The 22305-nt window shown below is 35.5% G+C and overlaps 2 protein-coding genes, 1 non-coding gene and 1 pseudogene across 6 annotated transcripts; all 4 read left to right on the top strand.

The window, feature by feature from the left end:
• Positions 1-924: 924 nt before the first annotated feature.
• Positions 925-6629, top strand: LOC142532850 (putative ABC transporter C family member 15). 2 transcript variants are annotated; one of them, XM_075639367.1, is made up of 10 exons: positions 925-2100; positions 2182-3605; positions 3709-3795; positions 3883-4482; positions 4565-4729; positions 4813-5107; positions 5198-5718; positions 5819-5882; positions 5960-6199; positions 6307-6629. In XM_075639367.1, exons 1-10 carry the CDS (start codon positions 1245-1247, stop codon positions 6411-6413), a joined length of 4359 nt encoding a protein of 1452 aa, XP_075495482.1. In that variant the 5' UTR covers positions 925-1244; the 3' UTR covers positions 6414-6629. The 2 variants fall into 2 exon arrangements, 1 of the variants encoding a protein (XP_075495482.1); XR_012816626.1 differs by lacking the exon at positions 6307-6629 and having other exon boundaries at positions 5813-5882; positions 5960-6048.
• Positions 6630-9013: 2384 nt separating this feature from the next.
• TRNAV-AAC (transfer RNA valine (anticodon AAC)) lies at positions 9014-9087 on the top strand. Its single transcript has one exon. It is a non-coding gene; the product is annotated as a tRNA-Val (tRNA).
• Positions 9088-9141: 54 nt separating this feature from the next.
• On the top strand, positions 9142-17706 carry LOC142532888 (trans-Golgi network-localized SYP41-interacting protein 1). Of its 3 annotated transcripts, XR_012816635.1 has the most exons (10): positions 9142-9407; positions 9577-9768; positions 10383-10619; positions 10698-13955; positions 14216-15050; positions 15163-15803; positions 16620-16770; positions 16837-16927; positions 17028-17239; positions 17454-17706. XR_012816635.1 is itself a non-coding variant. In XM_075639421.1 (9 exons), exons 2-9 carry the CDS (start codon positions 9649-9651, stop codon positions 17128-17130), a joined length of 5436 nt encoding a protein of 1811 aa, XP_075495536.1. In that variant the 5' UTR covers positions 9142-9407; positions 9577-9648; the 3' UTR covers positions 17131-17389. The 3 variants fall into 3 exon arrangements, 2 of the variants coding, with proteins under 2 accessions (XP_075495536.1, XP_075495537.1); XM_075639421.1 differs by lacking the exon at positions 17454-17706 and having other exon boundaries at positions 17028-17389; XM_075639422.1 differs by lacking the exon at positions 17454-17706 and having other exon boundaries at positions 16846-16927; positions 17028-17388.
• A 1423-nt stretch (positions 17707-19129) lies between these two features.
• Positions 19130-21809, top strand: LOC142532429 (uncharacterized; annotated as a pseudogene).
• The last annotated feature ends 496 nt before the right edge of the window (positions 21810-22305 follow it).

The raw sequence follows: 22305 nt of genomic DNA, 5'->3' as shown, positions 1-22305 counted from the left end.
AATTATTTTGTTATAAGAAACATGATACCAAAGCTTTTAAAAGAGTTTGTTCAAGAGCAAAATTTGAAGTTGGATGGATCGAACAGTTTGTATTTAATGCAGAAATCGTGTACAAAAACATGTTAAATAAGGAGGAGGAGGAGGAGGGATATCCGTGATTCAAGGAAAAGATTTGGAACATTATTTTTTGCAGTTTCCAAATAGGATAACCGGTGAAGGGATACTGATAGATCAACAGCTTGCATTCTTGTTTTAGCTTCAAGACAAAGTGTTCTATTTGCAGTGCGAATAAAAAAATGATTAAAATGAAGATATTAGTACTCAGCAGAAAATTGACCATATCTTCCCAAGAAGAGACCATTTGGATTAAGTTCAGATGCATCAGAAACTCTTTAGATTCTGGCCCCATAACCTATTCTTTAAAACTTATCCATTATTTCCCTAGGAATTTAAAGTAAATATCTTTAAATATATTTTTAGAGTAAAACTAATTTTTAAATTTCATAGAGAACTCACTTATTTTAATTATTAGTTTTCGGTTATCAATTTGGATAAAAGAGAGCCGATAACTGAAAGAATTCTTTAGAATCTCTTGAATAATTTTTTTAAAAAATAATGTGACATATAAATTAATTCGAGACACACGAATATTTTCAACAAACCATTCGATGGAATGAAAAATAAATAAAGCTCTGCGAGCTAACAATTGAATTGTAATATTATCGAGTTATAGCATCCAATTTCCAAAGCCAAAACACCTGGAGGGTCAAACTCTTCGGCAGGGGAAAACATCATTCGAACAACAGTCGTGGAATATCTTGAATCTTGATTTGACTACTGTCGTTTTATTCCGTTCACTTACGCGTGTATATAATCATATTATAAATAGAAGCCTAAGCAAGAAAACATATCGACTCATGTAACAACAGTACACGGTGACTCATGCCCCAGATTCCTCCACATCATTCCACCATCCTTGAAAAAAGTCCCACGTACTCTCTTGGCATTTGAACTGAGTGGATATATATATATACAGCCATATTCGTGTGTATGAATCATCATGCTTAGGCATTGTGATTTGTCTTCTAATCATCAATCTCCTTGCATGAGGGGTTACACTTTTTTCTGTTTCCGAATCTCTGTTACGTTTTCTGGGTTTTTGGAGTGCCGGCTGTTTCTTGTGCAAGACAGAAAATGATGGTTCAAGAAGTTTAGATTTTGCGTGTGAGTGTGCGTGTGAAAAGATGGTGTCTTTCTTGAGTTTTGAGTCGGGGGTTGTCGTGGATTTTATTGTTATTGCATTTTGTATTGTGTTCCTGTCATGGTTTTTGATGGAATTCTTGAAGAAAAGAAGGGAAAGTTGCAGTACCGAGGCGCCATTCCGGATAGAAAAACCAACCCTTTTTGCCAAAATTATTGCTTTATCGAATCTTGTAATCGCCTTGTCTTATATAGGGTTCTGCATTCATGAAATTTGGGTTTTCGGAGCCTCCTCGATTGAGGTTTCGCTGTCATCCATTGCTTGGAGTTTAGCTAGCGTTGCAGCAGTTTATTCCGTAAATAGAACTCAACGAATAGGCAAAAGGTGGCCATTAGCTCTTGTTTCTTGGTGGTGTTTTTCCAGCATTCGTGATTTGCTCATAGTGATTTTTAGTCTCCTCGATCATTTCAAATCCATTGAATTTCCAAAATTTCTACCAAAATCCAACATAATTGATTTTGCAACCCTACCACTTTCTGTACTTTTCTTTAAAGCTTTACAAAACAACACTTCTGCCAAGAATTTTAACGACACCACACAACCACTACTCCGCGAGGAGTTAGAGAAATCTGCAACCTTTCGTGATTCTGATGCATTTTCATGTGCCGGAATATGGAGCCATTTGACATTTAGATGGCTTAATCCTTTATTTGAAAAGGGTCATCTTGAAAAGCTCGAATTGGAAGACATACCAGAGATCCCTCAATCAGATACTGCAGATGAAGCTTCTTCATCTCTCGAAGAGTCTCTCCGAAAGCAGAAAACTCAGAGTACGTCTATGCCTAGTGCCATACTCCACGCCATTTGGCGGCCTCTTATCATTAATGGAGCTTTTGCAGGTATCTTAAATGTCTTTATATGAAACTTTTTGGTAGTTATATGCAACGATGTTTTGTAAGCTTATTATGCACTGTTTCTAGGAGCGAACACAACTGCCTCTTATATCGGTCCACTGTTAATCCCAAGCTTTATTAACTTCTTATCAACTAAGAATGACAACCTAAACTGGCAACGTGGTATGATTCTTGCATCGATCTTTTTCATTGCAAAGACACTGGAATCACTCTCTCAGAGGCAGTGGTATTTTGGTGCTCATCGAATTGGCATAAGGGTCAGGGCGGCTTTAATGGTACTGATATACAAAAAATCTCTTTCAGTGAAGTATGGTGGTACAAGCAGCGGTAAAATCATCAATTTTATCAACGTAGACGTTGAAAGAATCGGAGATTTTTGCTGGTATTTTCACGGGATTTGGTTGCTTCCGGTTCAGGTTATGTTCGCCTTAGTTATCTTGTACAGGAATTTAGGTGCTCTACCATCTGTTGCTGCTCTTCTGACCACCATTCTTGTAATGGTGAGCAACACTCCACTTGCTAATATGCAAGAAAATCTACATACAAAGATAATGGAGGCTAAAGATTCGCGTTTAAAAGCTACTTCCGAAATGTTGAAGAGTATGCGTGTTTTGAAGCTACATTCATGGGAACCAACTTTCTTGAAAAAGCTGCTCCAGTTGAGGGAAACTGAGAGAGGCTGGCTTAAAAGATACCTCTACACAAGCTCAGCTGTGGCATTTCTTTTTTGGGCTTCGCCAACTTTAGTTTCAGTCATTACTTTTGGAGTCTGCATCATTTTAGGTACACCCTTGGCCTCAGGCACAGTTCTCTCAGCATTAGCCACTTTCCGAATACTTCAAGAACCAATATACAATTTACCAGAACTTATATCTATGATCGCTCAGGCTAAAGTATCCATAGATCGAGTTCAAAATTTTATAAAAGAAGAAGATCAGAAGAGGCTGATACATTATCACGCGTCTGGCGCACCTGGAGTTGCCATTGAGATTGAAGCTGGAGAATATGCTTGGGAGAACAGAGACGCGAAGCGACCAACCATTAAGATAACTGAGAAAATGAGCATACCAAAAGGTTGCAAGATAGCTATATGTGGCTCAGTTGGATCTGGCAAAACTAGTTTTCTCTGTAGTATACTTGGAGAAATACCAAGAATTTCAGGGCCAAGAATTAAAACTTATGGTTCAAAAGCTTTCGTGCCACAAAGTGCTTGGATTCAAACAGGTACTATCAGAGAAAATGTACTATTTGGAAAGGCGATGAATAGGGATTTATATGAAAATGTTGTGGAAGCATGTGCATTGAATCATGATATCGAGATGTGGGCTAGTGGAGATTTGAGTGTACTAGGGGAAAGAGGGATGAATTTGAGCGGCGGTCAGAAACAAAGAATACAAATGGCAAGGGCACTTTACAGCAACTCAGATACATATTTGCTGGATGATCCTTTCAGCGCGGTTGATGCACATACGGGGGCTCATATGTTCAAGGCGAGAGATTTTTCCTTTTTTTGTTTGTTTGTTTAATATTTAATTTTAAATATTGGCTTGATGATCGATTCTATTAAGTTGCCTTTTTGCATATATAATGCAGAAATGTCTGATGCAACTCTTGTATAGTAAGACTGTAGTGTATGTTACCCATCAGTTAGAATTCTTGGATGCTGCTGATCTTGTCTTGGTAAGTTGTGAAGATTTAACACCATTTCCTGGTAAAAAACACAATTTTTATGGTGCTTTTCACTGTCGATGAATATTTTATTTGCAGGTTATGAAAGATGGCAGAATAGTAGAGTCGGGAAAATACAAAGATTTGATTTCGAACCATGATGGGGAACTCATAAGACAAATGACTGCTCACAGCCATTCTCTGAATCAAGTGCGCACTCCCAAGCGTATTGGCTTTGGTAAAAGTTACTGTCACAAGCAGCAAATGGAGTTAACCGAAGAAAAATTTGTTGACATGAGCAGAAGTAGCCAAGTTTCTGATAGAAATCTGCACGAGGAAGCTGAAACCGGCAGAGTAAAATGGCATGTGTACTCTACCTTTGTAACCTCTGCATATAAAGGAGCTCTAGTTCCAATAATCCTCTTGTGTCAAGTTCTGTTCCAAGGTTTACAAATGGCCAGCAATTACTGGATCGCCTGGGGATCAGAAGAAGAAGGTAGAGTTACAAGGGAGCGTTTGATTGGGATATTTGCGTTGCTTTCTGGTGGTAGCTCGTTCTTTATTTTGGGAAGAGCAGTTCTGCTATCAACTATTGCTATCGAAACAGCACAACACCTATTTCTTGGAATGATAAGATCAATTATCCGAGCGCCTCTATCTTTCTTTGATTCCACACCGTCGAGCAGAATTCTTAAAAGGGTTGGTAGATTTTTAGTCGAATTCACATCTCAAGTTACATAGCATTGAATGTTTAACTAAAACAATAGTTTTTTAATCACAGTCATCTACAGATCAAAGCATAGTGGATACGGATATTCCATACAGGTTAGCTGGACTAGCATTCGCTCTTATTCAGCTGTTGAGCATTGTTTTCCTCATGTCCCATGTAGCCTGGCAGGTCTTCTTCCTGTTCATCGTCGTCTTTTCTGTTTCCATATGGTATCAGGCAAGAAAAATTTTCATTTCCTTGTAAAACATAAGAAGATTTTTGTGTCTTTAATTTAATTACTGATAAAATCTTCCATTCAGGCATATTACATTAAAACAGCAAGAGAATTGGCGCGTATGGTTCCAATCCGACAAGCCCCGATTCTCCAACACTTCTCTGAATCGATATCTGGTTCAACAGTAATACGGAGTTTCAACCAGGAATCTCGTTTTATGAACAAGAACTTGGATCTCATCGATGATTATTCTCGAGCTGCATTTCATAATGCTGGCACGATGGAATGGCTTTGTGTTAGAATAAATTTTCTGTTCAACTTGGTTTTCTTCCTCCTCCTCGTTATCTTAGTGAGCCTTCCCAGATCAGCAATTGATCCCAGTAAGTACTTTATCTTCTTGATTTTCCTTCTACGTGCTCCAAAAACGGAGCATCAAAGGCTTACAAAACACCACATTTTCTTGGTTTCAGGCTTGGCAGGACTAGCAGCAACATACGGTTTAAACTTAAGTGTGCTCCAAGCATGGGTAATATGGAACCTATGCAATGTAGAAAACAAGATGATCTCTGTGGAGAGGATTCTTCAGTTCACCTCCGTACCTAGTGAAGCTCCACTTCTAAATGAAAATTTCAGGCCGGAAACCGAATGGCCACTCAGCGGGAAAATAGAGATTGAAAATCTCCATGTACAGTACAGTCCTGTTCTTCCTAAAGTTCTTAAAGGAATCACCTGCACCTTTCCAGGTGAAAAGAAAATCGGTATCGTTGGAAGAACTGGAAGTGGAAAGTCTACTTTAATCCAAGCCCTTTTTAGAGTTGTGGAACATACAGAAGGGCGTATTTTGATCGATAACATAGACATCTCAAAGATTGGTCTGCAAGATTTAAGGTCTCGGCTAAGTGTAATCCCTCAAGATCCAGTTTTGTTTCAAGGAACAGTGAGGATTAATCTTGATCCTCTACAAGAACATGAAGATCAAGAGATATGGGAGGTAAGGGGTCGTTAAAACGCAAAAAATATACATTAACTTTCTTGTACCGAAAGAGAGCACATGATTTACCAATCTCACTAGAAATTGTGCGAAGTGACAGGTTTTACACAAATGTCATCTAGCCGAAAGTGTTAAGCAAGATCAAAGGCTTCTTGATGCACCAGGTCTTGAAAACTATTCAGATATCTGTGTTGAAACTTATTTTGATTTGGGTTATGAAATTTTTGAAAAAATGTTGCAGTTGCTGAAGATGGAGAGAACTGGAGTGTGGGACAGAGGCAACTAGTATGTTTAGCTAGAGTTTTATTACAAAGAAGAAGGATACTGGTACTAGATGAGGCTACTGCTTCAGTCGATACTGCAACGGATAACGTGATTCAAAAGACGATAAGAGAAGAAACAAATGGATGCACGGTCATCACAGTGGCTCATAGGATACCTACCGTTATTGACAATGATCTAGTCTTGGTTATTGGTGAAGGTAAGAATTCATGAGACTATTTATTCAAATGTTCGTCTTCCCTTTAAAACTAAAATCTTGGCTTCAATCTCGTGTTACTTACTAGACAAGATTTGCGTCAACTACAGGTAAGGTTATCGAGTATGATTCGCCGGCTAAGTTGCTTGAGGATAGCTCGTCCGCGTTTTCGAGTTTGGTGATGGAATTTTTGAGAAGATCAACTGGGAATAACTGAGATATGTTCAAGTTTATGCTGATTCTAACCGACACAAATTAGATAGAACTCTGTGATCTAGTTAACGATGCACAAATAGAGTTTTACAAATCATCTCCTTGTAGAAGTTCATAGGATGAAAAATATAAGAATTCTGCACTTTCTATATCATGAATGTGAAGGAAATTTAAATCTAAGCAAGCTTGTCCATACATATTAAAGTTAGAACAAATCTAACAACTGCATGGATTTTATATCTTTTAATAAGCCAGAAGTATAGCACATATATATCCATTATATAATAAAATTAAAATTTTATTTTTTAAAAAATAATTTAAATTATTTTGTTATTTATCCGTCTTTAATCTCTTGTCATATTAGAAAAATAAATTAATTAAGAATTAATATAATTCATTTTCGAAATTGTTTGCCAATTAAAATTCAAACAGTTGATTTTATGTTAATATAATAAATTATAATTAACATAATATATAAAATGAAATAAATCGAAACAAATTTCAAAAATATATATCCAAACATCACATATAAGCTATAATAACATAAAAATCAAACAAATTATGGATTTTATCAATGCATAAATCATAATTTATATAAGTGAAATAGTTAACCATTTAAAATACTCGTGAGTAACTCTTCAAACCAATATAAAAACTAATGAAATAATAATATCGATAGTAAAATATAACTCATAATATTCAATTTAAATAATGTTTAGTCTCCTACTGATTTTTTTACCTTTGTTTTTAGAATTATATATAATAGATAATTAATTTGATATCAGAATCGATCTTTTTGTAAACTATATGTAGGATCGAGCGCTTGTCGTTTTACCAACAACTATAACTGGTGGTAATGGTGCAACTCAAATCTTTTAAATCGCACAACAGCTCAATCACCACGGTTCGATCGCTCTTCCAGCAGGGACAATTATTGCACCCAACGATCTCCCTCTCAATAATTGCACTCCTTGCAATCAATGAGAATCGAACCCGTGACATTGGCTCTGATACCAATAGTATGACCGAATATTTGCCGCTTTATCAAAAGTTATAGCTGGTGGTAATGATGCAATTCAAATCTTTTAAATCGCACAACAGCTCAAGTACTGCGGTTCGATCCTTCTACTAAGTAGGGAACAATTATTACACCCAACATCGTTTTCTTTTACTTTTTATTCTAAATATTGTTATGGTAAGGTACACATTTATAAATATTTTTAAATTTAAGAAACTTATTAAACTTGACATTACATAATTTTATAATCAAAATTAAGAAATTTTATTCATATAGCATGTTTTTTTTAAGAAATATATATTTTATTTATATTTTTCATATTGTATATGTAATTGGTAATTATCACAATATAATATGAATATATGAAATTTTGGGCTAGCAAACATTATAATAAATGCAGTTGATTTGAATTTTTTACTTCCAAATTTCAAAAAAAAAAATTTGTAATATAACAAATATAAAACTAATTTGAAAAATAATTAAGAAAAAGACGTGTGTTTTTTTTTTTTTTTGTAAAATGAAAATTTTTGAATTAAAGTTGAGAGAGATTTAATTGAATGTATTATTTATAGATTGTCATGAACCTAGACCATGAAACAAGGTGTGATTCTTGACAAACAAAAATAACTCTATTATGTATACAATATACTTTATAATTATTATTTTTAATCGTGATTTTAGCGAAAATAAGGTTAATATATTTTTTTATGAACCCTAGTTTCAAAATTATATATATATTCTATTTTTTTAATGGTAAAATATATTTCTATTATTAAATATCTATTCACGTTATATTGTATTTGCTAAGATGTGCTGTACAAGTAAAACATTGAACATGTGTGTTTTGGTTTTCAGGTTCTTTTAATTGTTTGTTTTTCATGATGCATTGAACACAAAATTAATGATCAGTTTTATTTTATAGACGAACAAACATTGTCTTTGTATCTATACTATATTATTAAGTATGAAATCTTTAGAAGATATCAAAATATTTAATTTTATAATTATTTTTTTTACTAATTAAAAACCATCTCAAGTCACTCCAAATTTTACCTAGAAAAATCTAAACAAAACTTCTTTTTTAAATCGAACAATTCTTTTAAATTGAAAATAATTTTGTGTTAATTGTTTAGTATTATTTAATCAAATTAAAAATAATAATAACATATGCAACGCGTGTGCTTCTTTTACTAATTTTTATTAATATTAATATATCTATTCTATTCTATTTTATTAAGGTTGAGCACATGATATTAACTACTTAGGAGGACATCAATTTTTTTTTTCAATTTTACCCTTATATGATACTAATATTACTTTTGTTTTTTGTTATTTTGTTTTTTTTTAAATTTAAACACACTTTTTTTATTTCAACAATTCAAATATTAATTTAGTCACTCCATAAATTAGTCAAATTACATTTTAATTCATCCATAATGATAAAAAATTTGTACACACACGCATCGCGTGTGCATAGTAACTAGTATATATATTATATTAATTATTAAAATTATAAGTGTCTGAAATGAACAAATAATCTATAGAGTAAATAATAAATAGTTATAACCGAGGGCCATAATGTATGAGGTGTCGTGGTGTAGTTGGTTATCACGTCAGTCTAACACACAGAAGGTCTCCGATTCGAGTCCGGGCGACGCCATTTTTTATATTTTTTATCACTGCGGTTTTTCTTTTAGAACGGAGACCCAATACCTCAAATGGGTCGGGTCAACCGCCATTTCACACTTCTCGTGTTCACCCGGGACGTGTCATTTACGGTTTTCACCCCGACCAGACGGTGAACCAAAACGGTAGCGTTGGACCCTTTTAGTTTCACTTACTTGCCAAATACGGTGTCGTATGGAACATGATTCATGAGTCTACCTGTGTTCAAAGCTGGGAAGTATCGCTTGTAACGAATAAATTCACGTATCTTTACACTCTCCCAACACCGTGGAGTTTCCTTTCAAAAAAACAAAGGTAAGATCTTTTTCCTCTTTTCCCAATTTTTCCTCATCTGTTTCGTTCTGATGTATTTTCTTATACGCATGCGTATTGGAAAGGTGCATGGTTTTGTAAATCAGTGCAAAGGAATGGATTTTCATGAATTCTGGTGCGTATGGATTGAATATCTCTGTGTATTTTTCAGATCTGGGTGGATATAAGAACGGTGAAACAGGCGAATTGGTCGATGGGATTTTTCATCGCCTTTTAATTATTGATGGAAATGCCTGATAATCATTTTAGAGATGGCTCTTTAGCTGGGGAAGACGGAGAATATTCCCCTGTAGAACCTACAGATGCTGCAACAGTGGATACTGTCGGTGAATCGGCTGATCAGGTGCCATTTTCTTGAAAATTGATTGTATTAAAAATCTCTCCATTTGGTTTCTTCGAATATTTGTCTCTGCCATTCCTCGTGTACTATATGCAGGTGAATTGATGGAAACATAGTGATTCCTTCATGATAAATATATATGTCCTACAGCTACATATCCATTATGCATTCTATGTTAACTTGTAGGAACTGAAATTTTAGAATAAAATGCTCGTGGTAGGATGTTTTGTTATATTCTTAGCGAATGCATGATTTGATTTATTATAATTATAAAGAAGAGTATAACACTTAACGCAGTAATGCTGAATATGGCTGTTTGGGACTATCGTCATGTTTCAGCACTTCTTGGTGATTCTTGATGAAAACTTGGCTAGGTTGATTTCTAATTGAGGAATTCAGATTTAGCAATCAAGTTGTCGAGGTTGTTCACAATCCTTCAAATAATAGCTTGAGAACTATCTTCATGATGAACTTTTGCTTTTTATCAGAGGGTACATCAGATTCTTGTTTTATCTGTCAGTTTGTTGGACTCTCGAAAATGGCACGATTTATATATGCTAAATATGTTAATAACTTTACAATTCAGTGCTTAATGTTAGGAATGTCTTTCTATGCAGGCGGGTTATGGGACCAATGGGACGAGGGAAGCAGATGATGGGGGAAGGGAGGATACATTTGTTGATTGCCCAGATGAGATAGAAAATTCTGAAACCCAACAGAACTCTCAGGAAAAGGAACTCTTGCAGGATAACCAGTTTAATGAATCAGATAGTGGGAATGAAGTTCAAGAATTGATTCATGATATGCAAGAAAAGAATGTCTCTGAGAAGGATGGATCAGCACAAGAACACGAGGTTCATTCTTGGTTGATCTGTCCTGTTTTAATCTGTGATTGTGTATATAGAACTGGATAAATACTTTATTCTGTGCAGGAAGAAAGGGTGGCATTTAAGAGAGGACTTACTCGCCTTTGTTATCAATTGAAGGTTTTGAATGAGCAACATCCTTCATCTAGTGAAAATGATGATCGATTAGTGAATCATTTTCCAAATGAAAGCAAAGGTTGGGATGAGAAGACCATTGGATCTGGTGCCTCCTTAAATGAGATGATCAGTGAGTGCTCCATGCTTCTTGACACTGCTTTGAGCAAGCCTTTGCACAGCGAGGGAAAAGTTGAAGAACTAAATGCTGTACTAAGTAGAAAAGATCAGGAAATTGATTTTCTAAATACAAAGGTAGCTGAATTATCCGAATCAAAGCATGGAAATTTGTTTCAGTTAAATGAGTCTCGCAATATGAATGATCAGCACATTGAGGAAATTTTGAACAGGACATTATCTTCTCTTTCAATGACCCTCCATCGAGACGAGTTATTGGAAGGAGCACTAGAAGAAAAAATTTCTAATGTCGAGAAATCAGTTTTGTTTTTAGTTGAAAAGTATAATTTTTTCCTTTCCGAAACAGACCAGCTCAGGGCATGTTTAACTGCGGTTGGATCAGATATCAACACAATGGATGAAATTGAAACTTTTGTGATCGCACATGACAAAATTCTTGAACTTAGAAGTAAGGAAGAGAATTTGCTCCAAAACCTAAGCTATTTAGATGGTGAAAATAGGAAATTGCTGGAGCAGCTAGAGAAACAGCAATCAGTTGTTGAAAATGCGAACTCAGAAATTGAAAATCTAAGTGCTGTGTTGGAACAAGAGAAGAACAAATATGCTAACATCAAAGAGAAGCTTAGCATGGCTGTGACAAAAGGAAAGGCATTGGTGCAGCAGAGAGATTCGCTGAAGCTATCATTGGCTGAAAAAACTAGCGAGTTGGAAAAATGTTTCACTGAACTGCAAGAGAAGTCAGATTCTCTAGAGGCCGCAGCTTCACTGCAGGAATCCCTTGCAGAAAAGGATACCATACTTAAAAAATGTGCTGAAATATTATCAGAGGTGGTGTCAGTGGATGAACCACAGCCTATAGATTTTACTGATAAACTAAGATGGCTTGCAGATGAGAACAAATCATTGAAGGGTTTATCTCTACAATACCATAAAATGAATGATGCGTTATCTTTTTTAAGTTTTCCAGAAGCAATTGAATCTAATTCATTAGATTCCCGTGTCTGTTGGCTTGCGGAGTCATTCTATGCATCCAAACAAGAAGCCATCAAGTTACAAAAAGAGATAGATCAAACAAATGAAGCTGTGAGTGGGGATTTTGATCGCTTCATGACTTTAATATTGCCCGAAACACTGAAAAATAGCTATCTTCTAGCTAAATTGCAGGATTTAAAAAACAGTTACGAAGTACAGGAAAAGTTGCAGCATGAGCTAATTAAAGCAAGGGAAGCTGCAGAAAATGTGATCGATCAACTGAATACATCACTTTTAGCAGAATCTGAGGAAAAGAACTGCCTTCAAATGGAGTTGGATAGCTTGAGAAAAGAATATGAAGCAGTTGTGAGAAAGGAGTATCAACTTTCACTGGAAAAGGATCAAATAGTAAGTATGTTACGCCAGGCATCTGGACTTGCAAATGATGGTCAACAAGAGGATCACTCAGATCAATTTGAGGTGATGACCATAATTGACAGTTGTCTTGCAAAGATTCAGGAAAAAACATGTCACATCAAATCAGATCTAGTTGAAGTTGAAATCTTTGAAAGATTCCAGAGTCTTCTATTTATCAGAGATATCAAAGTGAGTCTGTGTGAGCTAATTTTAGATGAAGATATGTTGTACAGAATGGAGGTGGATCGGATGTCAAATGAATTGCAAATGACTACTCGAGAACTTAACACGCTTAAGGACGAAAAAGCTGGCATGCAGAAAAGTTTTGAGCAGTTGGAGGAGAAATGCGCTCTGCTCAGGGAGAAGTTATCAATGGCTGTCAAAAAAGGCAAGGGGCTTTTCCAAGAACGGGAAAATCTGAAGGGATCTCTTAGTGAAAAGAATGTTGAAATTGATCGGTTGAGATCTGAACTCCAGTTGAACATATCTGCCTATAATGATTGCCAGGATCAAATCAAAAGATTGTCACTTGATGTGGATCGCATTTCTCAATTGGAGACTGATCTTGTTGCTACACAGGAACATGCTGATCAACTCAAGAAGTTCTTAGCAGAGAGCAACTGTAGATATCGAGGAGTTGTGGATTCTATTGAAGGCATCGCTGCTCCAACCAATTTGGTTTTTGAAGAGCCTGTAGAAAAGGTGAAATGGCTTGTTGGATATCTCAGTGACCTGGATATTGCAAATACGAAAATGGCACAAGAATTGAGGAAGGTTAAGGATGAAGCAAGTTCGTTAGCTAGCAAGTTGTCTGAAGCACAGACTGTGACAAAGTCACTGCAAGATGCCTTATCAATGGCAGAAAATAATATATCTCTGCACTTGGATGAGAAGAGAGAACTTTCAGTTTCTAAGTCGCTTCTGGAAGAGGAATTACACAGGGAAAAAAAGGAAGCTTCTTCTAATACTAGCAAGTTTGAAGAGATGTCTGCAAGTAAAAGAGCTCTTGAAGATGCTTTGTCCCTGGCAGAGAACAATATTTCCCATCTCATGAATGATAGAGACATAGCTATAGAGAGTCAAACTGTTGCAGAAGAGCAGATACATAAATTAAGGGAAGAATCTGCTGTTCGTATTAGAAAACTTGCTGATGCTGATAAAAGTATACAGTCCCTTGAAGTTGCACTATCTCAGGCACAAGAGAATGTTTCCCAGCTGTCTGAAGAAAACAGTAAGGTGCAAATTAGTAGGGAGGGTCTGGATAATGAGATAAAGAATCTCAGGGAAGAAGCTGATTCTCATGCTACCAAGCTTGCTGATGCCTTTGCTACAATCAAATCGCTTGAGGATTCATCATTACTGGCAGAGAATAACATGACCAATCTCATTCTGGAAAAGAACAATGCTGAGAAAGAGATAGTAGCACTTAATTCTGAGTTGAAATCTTGCATGGAAGAGTTAGCTGGAATTCATGGAAGCAAAGTAAATTTCTCTTTGGAGCTATCTGGTCAGATAAACCGGCTTTACTTGCTTCTTGAAGATGAGACGGTGTCAACCTTGTTAGAACTATGTTTTAAGGAAATAATAGAGGGACTGAAAAATATGGATTTGCAACTAAAAGAAATGGAGGATATTTTTATGGAAATGGATTCAGATGTGCCGCAAAAGGGTCCCTTCATGGAGGTATAATTATTTTTTATAATGTGCATTCATGTTATTATTACTCCATGCTAGTAGGCTACATGGTTCAATATACTATACTCGAGCTGTATTGGAACCCCTTCTTCCTTGCCCCTGACATGCACATATGAAAGGCAATCAAGAAAAAAGAAGTAAAAAGAATCTCTCTCTCTTTCTCTCTCTCCCCTCTCTCTGATGTATGTGATGCCATCTTGTGTATTTTCTTATCGGATGGTCTCTCTCAGCATTCTCTAATTTTGTAGGATGCTTCTTCAATTTTATCAACGCTATCTCGCCTTGATAGTGCTTTAAATATGGAAATGCTGAACGATGTGGTGAATGCAGTCGATAGTGAGATTATAACGTTTCATATCGAGCAGATTGTTGAAAAATTCCATCTGAAAGGCAAGATGCTGGCTGATAAAGTTGAAAACGTCTCTTCTTGTATGGATGAATCGATTCAACTCCTTTTAAATAGATTACAGAAGACAAAAGACAGAATTATTGCTATTGCAAAGCACATAAAATCTATGAAACAACAAGCGAAGAGCGTTGAAACAGATAAAGAAGCACAGGAGGATACCATAGCGTCATTAAAAAGTGATATAAGAAATCTATCATCTGCTTGTACCGATGCCACTCAAGAGTTAGAGTTGAATGCTCAAAGGAATATATCAGAACTGAGATCTATTCTTGAATTTGTAAAATTGGATGGCCGAGTCTCCGGTTATCTGGGGAAAATTGACGGTGATTCTTCAGCAGCACTTTCTACCGACCCTACGAAGACAACTGAGAGGATGTTACTTGCTGCTAGACAGAATCAAGATATTACTCAACAGTTTCTGGATGTAATAAATAAACTGATTAGTACAACAGAAGATATGCATAACAAATTGAAAGAAACTGAGTTAATTTATGGTGAACTCTCGAAAGAAAGAGATCTATACCTAGACAAGATCTGTGAGTTGGAGAATGATCTGAAAGAGCTGAAAAACTCATGTCATGATATGAAGCATATGCTAGATGATTATCAGGAAAAAGACGTTAAATTGACGAAAAGAGAGACAGAAATTTCTGCTTCGTTATCCAAAATTCAAGGTGCTTAGTCCTTGATGATTGAAATCTCTTATATTTACTGTGTTTATTGATACTTGTCTGGATTTTTTTTCTTTGGACTTTAAAAGTTTATTTTTGTTATGTTTTGTTTCAGAATTGGAAGATTCTCTGTTATCAGCATCTCAAATAAAATCCATTTGGAGTAAGATAAGTGCAATTGCAATCCCTGATACTGCGTCTGCAGTTGGAGATGAAGTGCCAAGTGATTCTGCTAATATGAGAAAGTTGGTTTATATTATAGATAGTTTTAATGGATATGTGCAGAAGGTAAGTTCACTCTCTGATGAAAAGAAAGAGCTGCAGTTAGTCATTGATAAGCAGATCTCCGAAATTGAACTTCTGAAGAGTGAAGTCGAGGACCATATAAAAAATGAGAAAGACTCACGAGGCAAGGTGAATGAGTTATCGGAGCTCAAATCAGGTTTGCAAGACATTGTGAAGAAGCTTGGGGGTAATGAAATGACGGTCGACCAAAATTTAGCTGGAGTATTGCCCTTGCTTGATGAACTTGTACTGACCTCAATGCTGGAATCTGAAAATTTGAGATCCAAAAATGAAGAACTTGGTGCCAAGTTGCTCTGGACCGAAAGGATTGTTGATGACTTGTCAAATAAGGTTAAAGTACTTGAAGAATATACTCATGATAAAATTACTCCGACTGAGACAGACCAGGAAAGAGGAACCTCCAAAGCTTCTGTGTCTACCCAGCTAGAGATAACAGAAATACAGGACTTGGTAAACCTGGTTCTGTCTGTATATTCTCATCGCTAACACTGTTTAGGGTGTATCTCTTTCCTTTTCTCATTGGCTGTTGGTGAAGAATGTTTTTATCCTTTTATTATACATTCTCCAGTTTTGCTTTGATTTGAGGTGGCAAATAATGTCACTTCTGGATCTGGGACCATTAATTATCCTTCCTGTTCCTGACCCCCCCTTCTCACAGTTCATGTGGTGATGTTGACAATTCAAATTTGGGTAAAAGCATCAAATTTCTAGAAAGAGTCCCAGGTACTATAGATGGTTAGAAAATGAATTGCTAACTTAGTTAATAAGAAGATATGGCCACTGAAACCATGGAGGCTATGCTCTTGATGGAGTCAACTTATTCAAATTTTCATTATCACTTTCACAAATAAAGAGAGAGTATCTGACAGACTTTTTCAGAAGCCAACTCCACGTCCCATCTTAATATTTTGCATAAAGGGAGTTTGACGAATGGTTTTTTTTTTCTTACCACAAAGTAGGAAATCTTGGCTCCTGCACTGCCATGACTGACTCTTGTTTCTTGTTAATTTTGTGCTATTCTAATTTTTCGAGGTACCTAGGAATACCTATTACCTCGTTCCATATAGGTTTAATTATCCTTTAATTTTCTTTGTTTAGGCACTGTTCATGTAACAATTTTGATCAATTGCAATATGTGTGTGCTGCTTTCACACTGAAACCAATAAAAAAAGGAAAAGGAATAAATATATTTCTGAAAAAATAGGAGAGTGTTACTCAGTTTGGTTGTGATGGAGAATGATGGTTTTTCACATTTTAATTTTTCAGGGAGCAGTTGGTACAAGTAACAACATTCCTCTTGCTCCATCTGCTGCTCATGCACGCACATTGAGGAAGGGTTCAAGCGAACACCTTGCGATCAACATCAATTCTGAGTCTGACAGGTTGATTAACAGTTTAGAGTCTGATGAAGATAAAGGTAAACATTTGTAGGATCGATTACTTTCTTGAGACTTTCTACGTATGCGGATTAACATGAAACTAGCTTTCGCAGGTCACATCTTTAAGTCCCTGAATACATCTGGTCTGATTCCTAGACAAGGGAGAACAGCTGCAGATCGAATAGATGGAATTTGGTAAAAAAGAAACGCTGAGAAATCCTGCTTTATCTCCAACTTGTCCTCAATATCACATTCTTGTCTTTATCATTCTAAAGTCTCATTTCCTTTTATTCAGGGTGTCCAGCACGCGAGCATTGATGAGCCATCCGAGAGGGAGACTAGGTCTCATGGCTTATTGGCTCGTCTTGCACATATGGTTATTTGGCACCATTTTGTAACGCGGGCCCTTGGAGAACAATCCAGACTTCAAAAACTAGGAAACGTAATCTTTTTGTACAGAAGATATAGTCAGCATCATCATATTCATCTTTCAACCTCTCCTAAAGTGTAAGTGTACATCGACTATTGCTAAATTCACTCTCTGCAATTATATATGTTATGAATTCAGCCTACACATTGTTTACAACGTGGGACATATTTCACAAGCTTTGTGTATAAATTTCATTACCGAGTGCTACGTTTCAGTGTTTTTGTTTTGATATAATTCTATAGAAGTTTTCGAATGTTGAAAACATATTTCAAGTCTTTATTCGTTAAACAGCACATACAACTGCACCGATTTTCCAGCTCGACCGTCTGAGCAAAAGAAGAATAAAGTGGGCATTTGCCAAAAATGCTTCAAGAACCAAAACAGTATAGATGAATTAGTCTCCGTCCGATTCTACTTGTATCTATGACGACGAAAGCAAGTCTGTGTAGAACGAAAATTGGAAATCGGGCACACTTTTGGTAAGTGATGTTTACATGCTAAAAGACGCAAGTGGATTCAGTTCAAGCAGAATGCCACGGTTATACAACAGGCATAATGCATCTGGTTTTCATCTGAGAAATTCAAGAATTTCAGTTTTCACAAGAGACATTCAAGAAATTCAGATCCCGGAAATACACATGGATTTTGACAACACAAAAATTTATAAACAAAGACATTTGATACACAAATCAAGTAAAATATGATTTCCCCGGAGTCCAACAAAATATAATCTGGCATTTAACAAAATCAGTGATTCTACAGCATCGAATCAAAGTCTACAACTTTCCTTCGAACCTAAAAAAAGGCTTCCGAGGGAGGATAAATAAGTGTGTTTACTTCGATCCTAGAGAAATGATGGAACTAATAATAAGATGTATATGATTATCAAATGTTATGTTCTCATGGAGCATAATTCTTATCACATGTGATTTGGAAAACTTCACATGTCGTTATTTTTTGGTATGTTCTGACTAAACTCAAAATATCAACGCAGCAATCTGTAAATCACGTTGATCAAGTAAACTATACTAGACAAACCACGTATGAAATACTCGAACTGAGAAAGAGAAAGAAAAATTGAGAGGGATTTTTATATCTCAACGACATCAGATAACGTAATAATCATATATTTCTTGTTATTATTTCTATCTTTTTTCTCGAATAAATCATTCGATCAAATTTTAGAAAGTTACACGATTCTAAAAAAATTCTTATTGAACCAAAAAGAATCTAATTTTAAAATAAAATCAAATACGAGTCATATTTTCAATATACAATCTACAAAAATATTGTTTACGAGGAAGCAAAGCTTTGTAACTTCACTCAACAGTAAAACCGGCGTTCAGGTTCCTTCTCCATAGTTTTCCGGTCTAGCGTTGCTCTCTGAGCTTTTCTCAAAGGCTTTTCGTTTCTTTTTTCCTAAAAGTTTATTGTTTACTTCACCTTTTTTTTTTTGGATTTGACCCTTCAAATTTTGCTCAAGCACAACTATCGACTGAAAAAGATTGTTTCCTGCATTCAGATATTAACTGATGGATTTGCTTAGCACAAACTGCTGACCCAGGGCCAAATCATGCACTCTGCATCTTCATACAGCCTTCCGGTTCTTGAGTAATTCTGGCTCTGAATTCCTTAGCCCAAGAAAATAGTTGAATTGTTGAAGCTGAATACAGGAAATGTTGAAAATTTTACCTTTTAAAATTACCCATTTCTTGAATCAGTTATAGATCGAGGGCTTAGCTGCAACAATGGCACTTTGCTTAAAATCTCCACCAGGATATACTCTGTGAGTTTCCTAGTTTCCCTTACCCTTGTGTACTTTCCTTTCTTAACTTGCTACTACTTACTAGTTTACTCAGGGACAGTCGAAAGTTGAAAAAAACATTAAATTTTAATTTATGATTTTTCAACAAATGTTAATTTATCTTTTCAAAGTAAATTCTCGAGTGCACCTTCTAAATTTACTCATGCGAACACTTTGTACAAGGAGAAGTGGAAGTAATATAAGTGATTTGGCTACCAGAATCAGATCAAGAAGTATTCAAGAAAAGAAAAACTCAAGAAAAGGACAAGAATTTGTTTCCGATTGAGCAAATACCAAACCAAACATTGGCCTAGACAGTCCATCCTCAGGGACTGCTTATATTCAAGATGAGGATAAGATATTCTCCTCAAATACAACGAAGATTGAGACTTCAGTTATCGTCCCATCTATAAATGATGTGCTTCGATCATGCACCGTCACTTGTGGTTTAGTAGGTGCTCTAGGTGTTTTAATTCGACGGGTATGTTTCCTAATCTACCATCAAACGTTAGGCATGGCTTGAATTATCATACTTGTATGATATGAAAACTTTGCCAAAAACTCAAGTTTTATGTTGTGGAACGTGGTTTTGTAGATTTCTCATTTTGCATCAGGAGAAGGATGGCCTCTCAATGACTGTTCAGCGAACATAACATGTAGGATTTCAAGTTTTTATCTATTGACTCGTAGGATTAGTTCAAATGAGTAAGATATAAACAGTATGTTGTGAAATTTTTGGCATCACCGATCACACATAAATAAAATTTTTTCCCATTTGGGATATTATCTTGAAGTTTTCTTCTATGGACAGTTGGTTTTGAATTATGGCATATTGAGTTGGTTGTGGGATCCATTCTACTTGTGTCATCAACTCGGTTCTTGCTATTGAAGATATGGCCAGATTTTTGCAAAGTCTAGTGAAACAGCTAATCAGCTGGTATATCCATTCATCTTCAATTCTTGGTGGTCTTGGATGTGTGATGAACTTTTGTAAATTGTCTTTAATACTATTTAATATTAGGTTCTTACATCCTTGAAACCTCTGGATTACTTGGTTGTTGCATTTCTCCCTGGAATAAGTGAAGTAAATCTTTGTTTCCCATATCATGATAAGCATTTTTCGACGTCATGTTAGCATAGAAACCCTGTTAAAAGTCGATGTTTTCTTGATGTGGATTAAGCAGGAACTACTTTTCCGTGGTGCGCTATTGCCACTTTTCGGAATAAACTTGACGAGTATACTTGCAGTTGCTGCCTTATTCGGCATATTGCACTTGGGAGGTGGTCGAAATCACTCCTTTGCAATCTGGTACATCTTATCCTGGTTATCTCTATCCCGTACCTATATGTAGTATTCCCATGTTTAATAACGTAATCTTTCTCAGGGCAACATTTGTTGGGCTTGTGTATGGTTATGCAACAATTTTAACCTCGAGTGACACGGTGCCAATGGCTTCTCATGCTCTCAACAACTTAGTCGGGGGTATCATCTCCCGATATCAGAGAGGATTAGTCGACGAATCTGGTTAACTCCTTTTAAACATAGTATGTAAGTAAACTATATAAACCTTATCGTTTATGTTTTTTCCATACAAATTATATTTTGTTTGCAAATGCTACCAATCTTTATGGAAATAATATTTCTTGGGAAAGATAAATTATATCTTATGATTATAAATTCTAGCAATCTTTACGGAAATCATACCTCTTGGGAAAGTTTATAATTTGGCATAGTTGTTTTGACTGGAGATTATGAGCTGGCACATTGATTCTTCCATTACTTGAATGGTAACAAAATCAATCTTGAAAGATTTACCAAATTAGGAGTAAATTAAAACAATTTCTGGAACGTCTCAAGTAAAATCATAATGTGTATATAGGTTAGTTTAGCATAAACTTTTGGGACAAACATTTGATAACAGTGTCATTTTCTTGAATCCTCCGAGTTGTTGAGGTTTGGAGCAATGAATTCTTCTTCTGCATTAGTCTCAATACTGCTATTTTCTGCCTTCATGACCGAGATCAAGGTTGATGCTGGTCTAAATGGGCGCTTACCTCTTATCGTCGATCCTAAGACCCTTGGATCCTCGGAAGTTATAATCCCCGTTTACCGTAAACTCTCGACACCTTATACATTGCAGAATTAACATCACCTCCTCCCCGATTTCAAAGGAGTTTTATCTGAATGAAACATGGTTTTAATCTCTACTTTATCCAGAGAAAAAAACATCCCTGTAGCATACATTGTGGCTACTACGTAAACTACTTATTGCATCATTCATTTATCCGATTACATGTGCTACACAAGATTTGTTCTCCGAGTGCAGTGTTTAGAAGTTCTCTGTCTCTTCCATTTTTATCCGTCTCGATCAATTCTGTTTATGCCTCGAATATGACTCATTATGGTTTATTTCTCTGTTTACCTTGACCCTTTCTAGATTAGAAAATATGATGTTGGTTTATTAACAATTTGCTCATTTCATTTCCGAACAAAATATGTCGAAATCGGCGTCTAACACAAGTAATTTTGTCGGTCTTGACAGCATGCACAAGTCACTGCTCTTCTTCTTGCTGTTACTGCAACATACAGAAAATGCCTCCAGTTTGCGAGCAATGCTGCAGACCTCCACTCGACTAATCCGTATCTGCTGATGGATTAGCATGGATCCTGGCAGCAGCCGGGGAACCTATACGCCAGTATTTTGAAAATTATGTTAATTAATGAAGTATATTATGTTATTTAGCTACATCCATTTTCTGGAAAAAAATTGTGACAGCGTTGATTATTTCGTTGGAAATATTTGGTTATCGCAGGATTTTCAAAGAAATTTGTTATTATGGTTGATCTTAGTGCAAGCACCAACACATAGTTCCATTTTTTAAGTTTAATCTTTTAAAAAAAAAAATCAATTATTGTTAAAATAATCGAATTGTCTGATCTGCTTATTATAAATAAATTAATATCAAGACAGGAACAAATATCAAAATATTTCACAATACAATGTATAGTATTATAAGTTTGACATAAAAAATACAATTTTTCTAATAAATTACTTTATCTCCAAATTTTTTTTACTATATTCATTCAGACCAATACCATGTAAAAATCTCTTATAATGAGTAAAAAGAAATAAATTCATTTTGTGTTATTCACACTCTATTTAACATATAAATGTTATTTACAAATGTGCAAATAACAAAAAATTTGCACCTCCAAGAAAACCATTATTTTTCTTTATGGTAATCAAACATGTAAACATTATTCATTTAACATATTTATATTACTTTCTAAATCCAATTGAACATATTCGTCACAATAAAATATTTATATTAAAAATG

Source organism: Primulina tabacum, chromosome 18, assembly GCF_025594145.1.
Source record: "Primulina tabacum isolate GXHZ01 chromosome 18, ASM2559414v2, whole genome shotgun sequence".
NCBI classification, from domain to species: Eukaryota; Viridiplantae; Streptophyta; class Magnoliopsida; order Lamiales; family Gesneriaceae; genus Primulina; species Primulina tabacum.
The sequence above is the reverse complement of the archived record's forward strand: the minus strand, read 5'-3'. Positions and strand labels throughout refer to the sequence as shown.

Bases quoted from the DNA above. Each gene is read 5' to 3' on its own strand.
- LOC142532850 (XM_075639367.1), top strand. From the start codon at position 1,245: ATGGTGTCTTTCTTGAGTTTTGAGTCGGGGGTTGTCGTGGATTTTATT. The intron at 4,483-4,564 runs GTTGGTAGATTT...TTTTAATCACAG, and splicing joins CGAGCAGAATTCTTAAAAGG to TCATCTACAGATCAAAGCAT. The intron at 5,719-5,818 runs GTAAGGGGTCGT...GCGAAGTGACAG, and splicing joins AAGATCAAGAGATATGGGAG to GTTTTACACAAATGTCATCT.
- LOC142532888 (XM_075639421.1), top strand. From the start codon at position 9,649: ATGGAAATGCCTGATAATCATTTTAGAGATGGCTCTTTAGCTGGGGAA. The intron at 13,956-14,215 runs GTATAATTATTT...CTAATTTTGTAG, and splicing joins AAAAGGGTCCCTTCATGGAG to GATGCTTCTTCAATTTTATC. The intron at 16,928-17,027 runs GTAAAAAAGAAA...CCTTTTATTCAG, and splicing joins GATCGAATAGATGGAATTTG to GGTGTCCAGCACGCGAGCAT.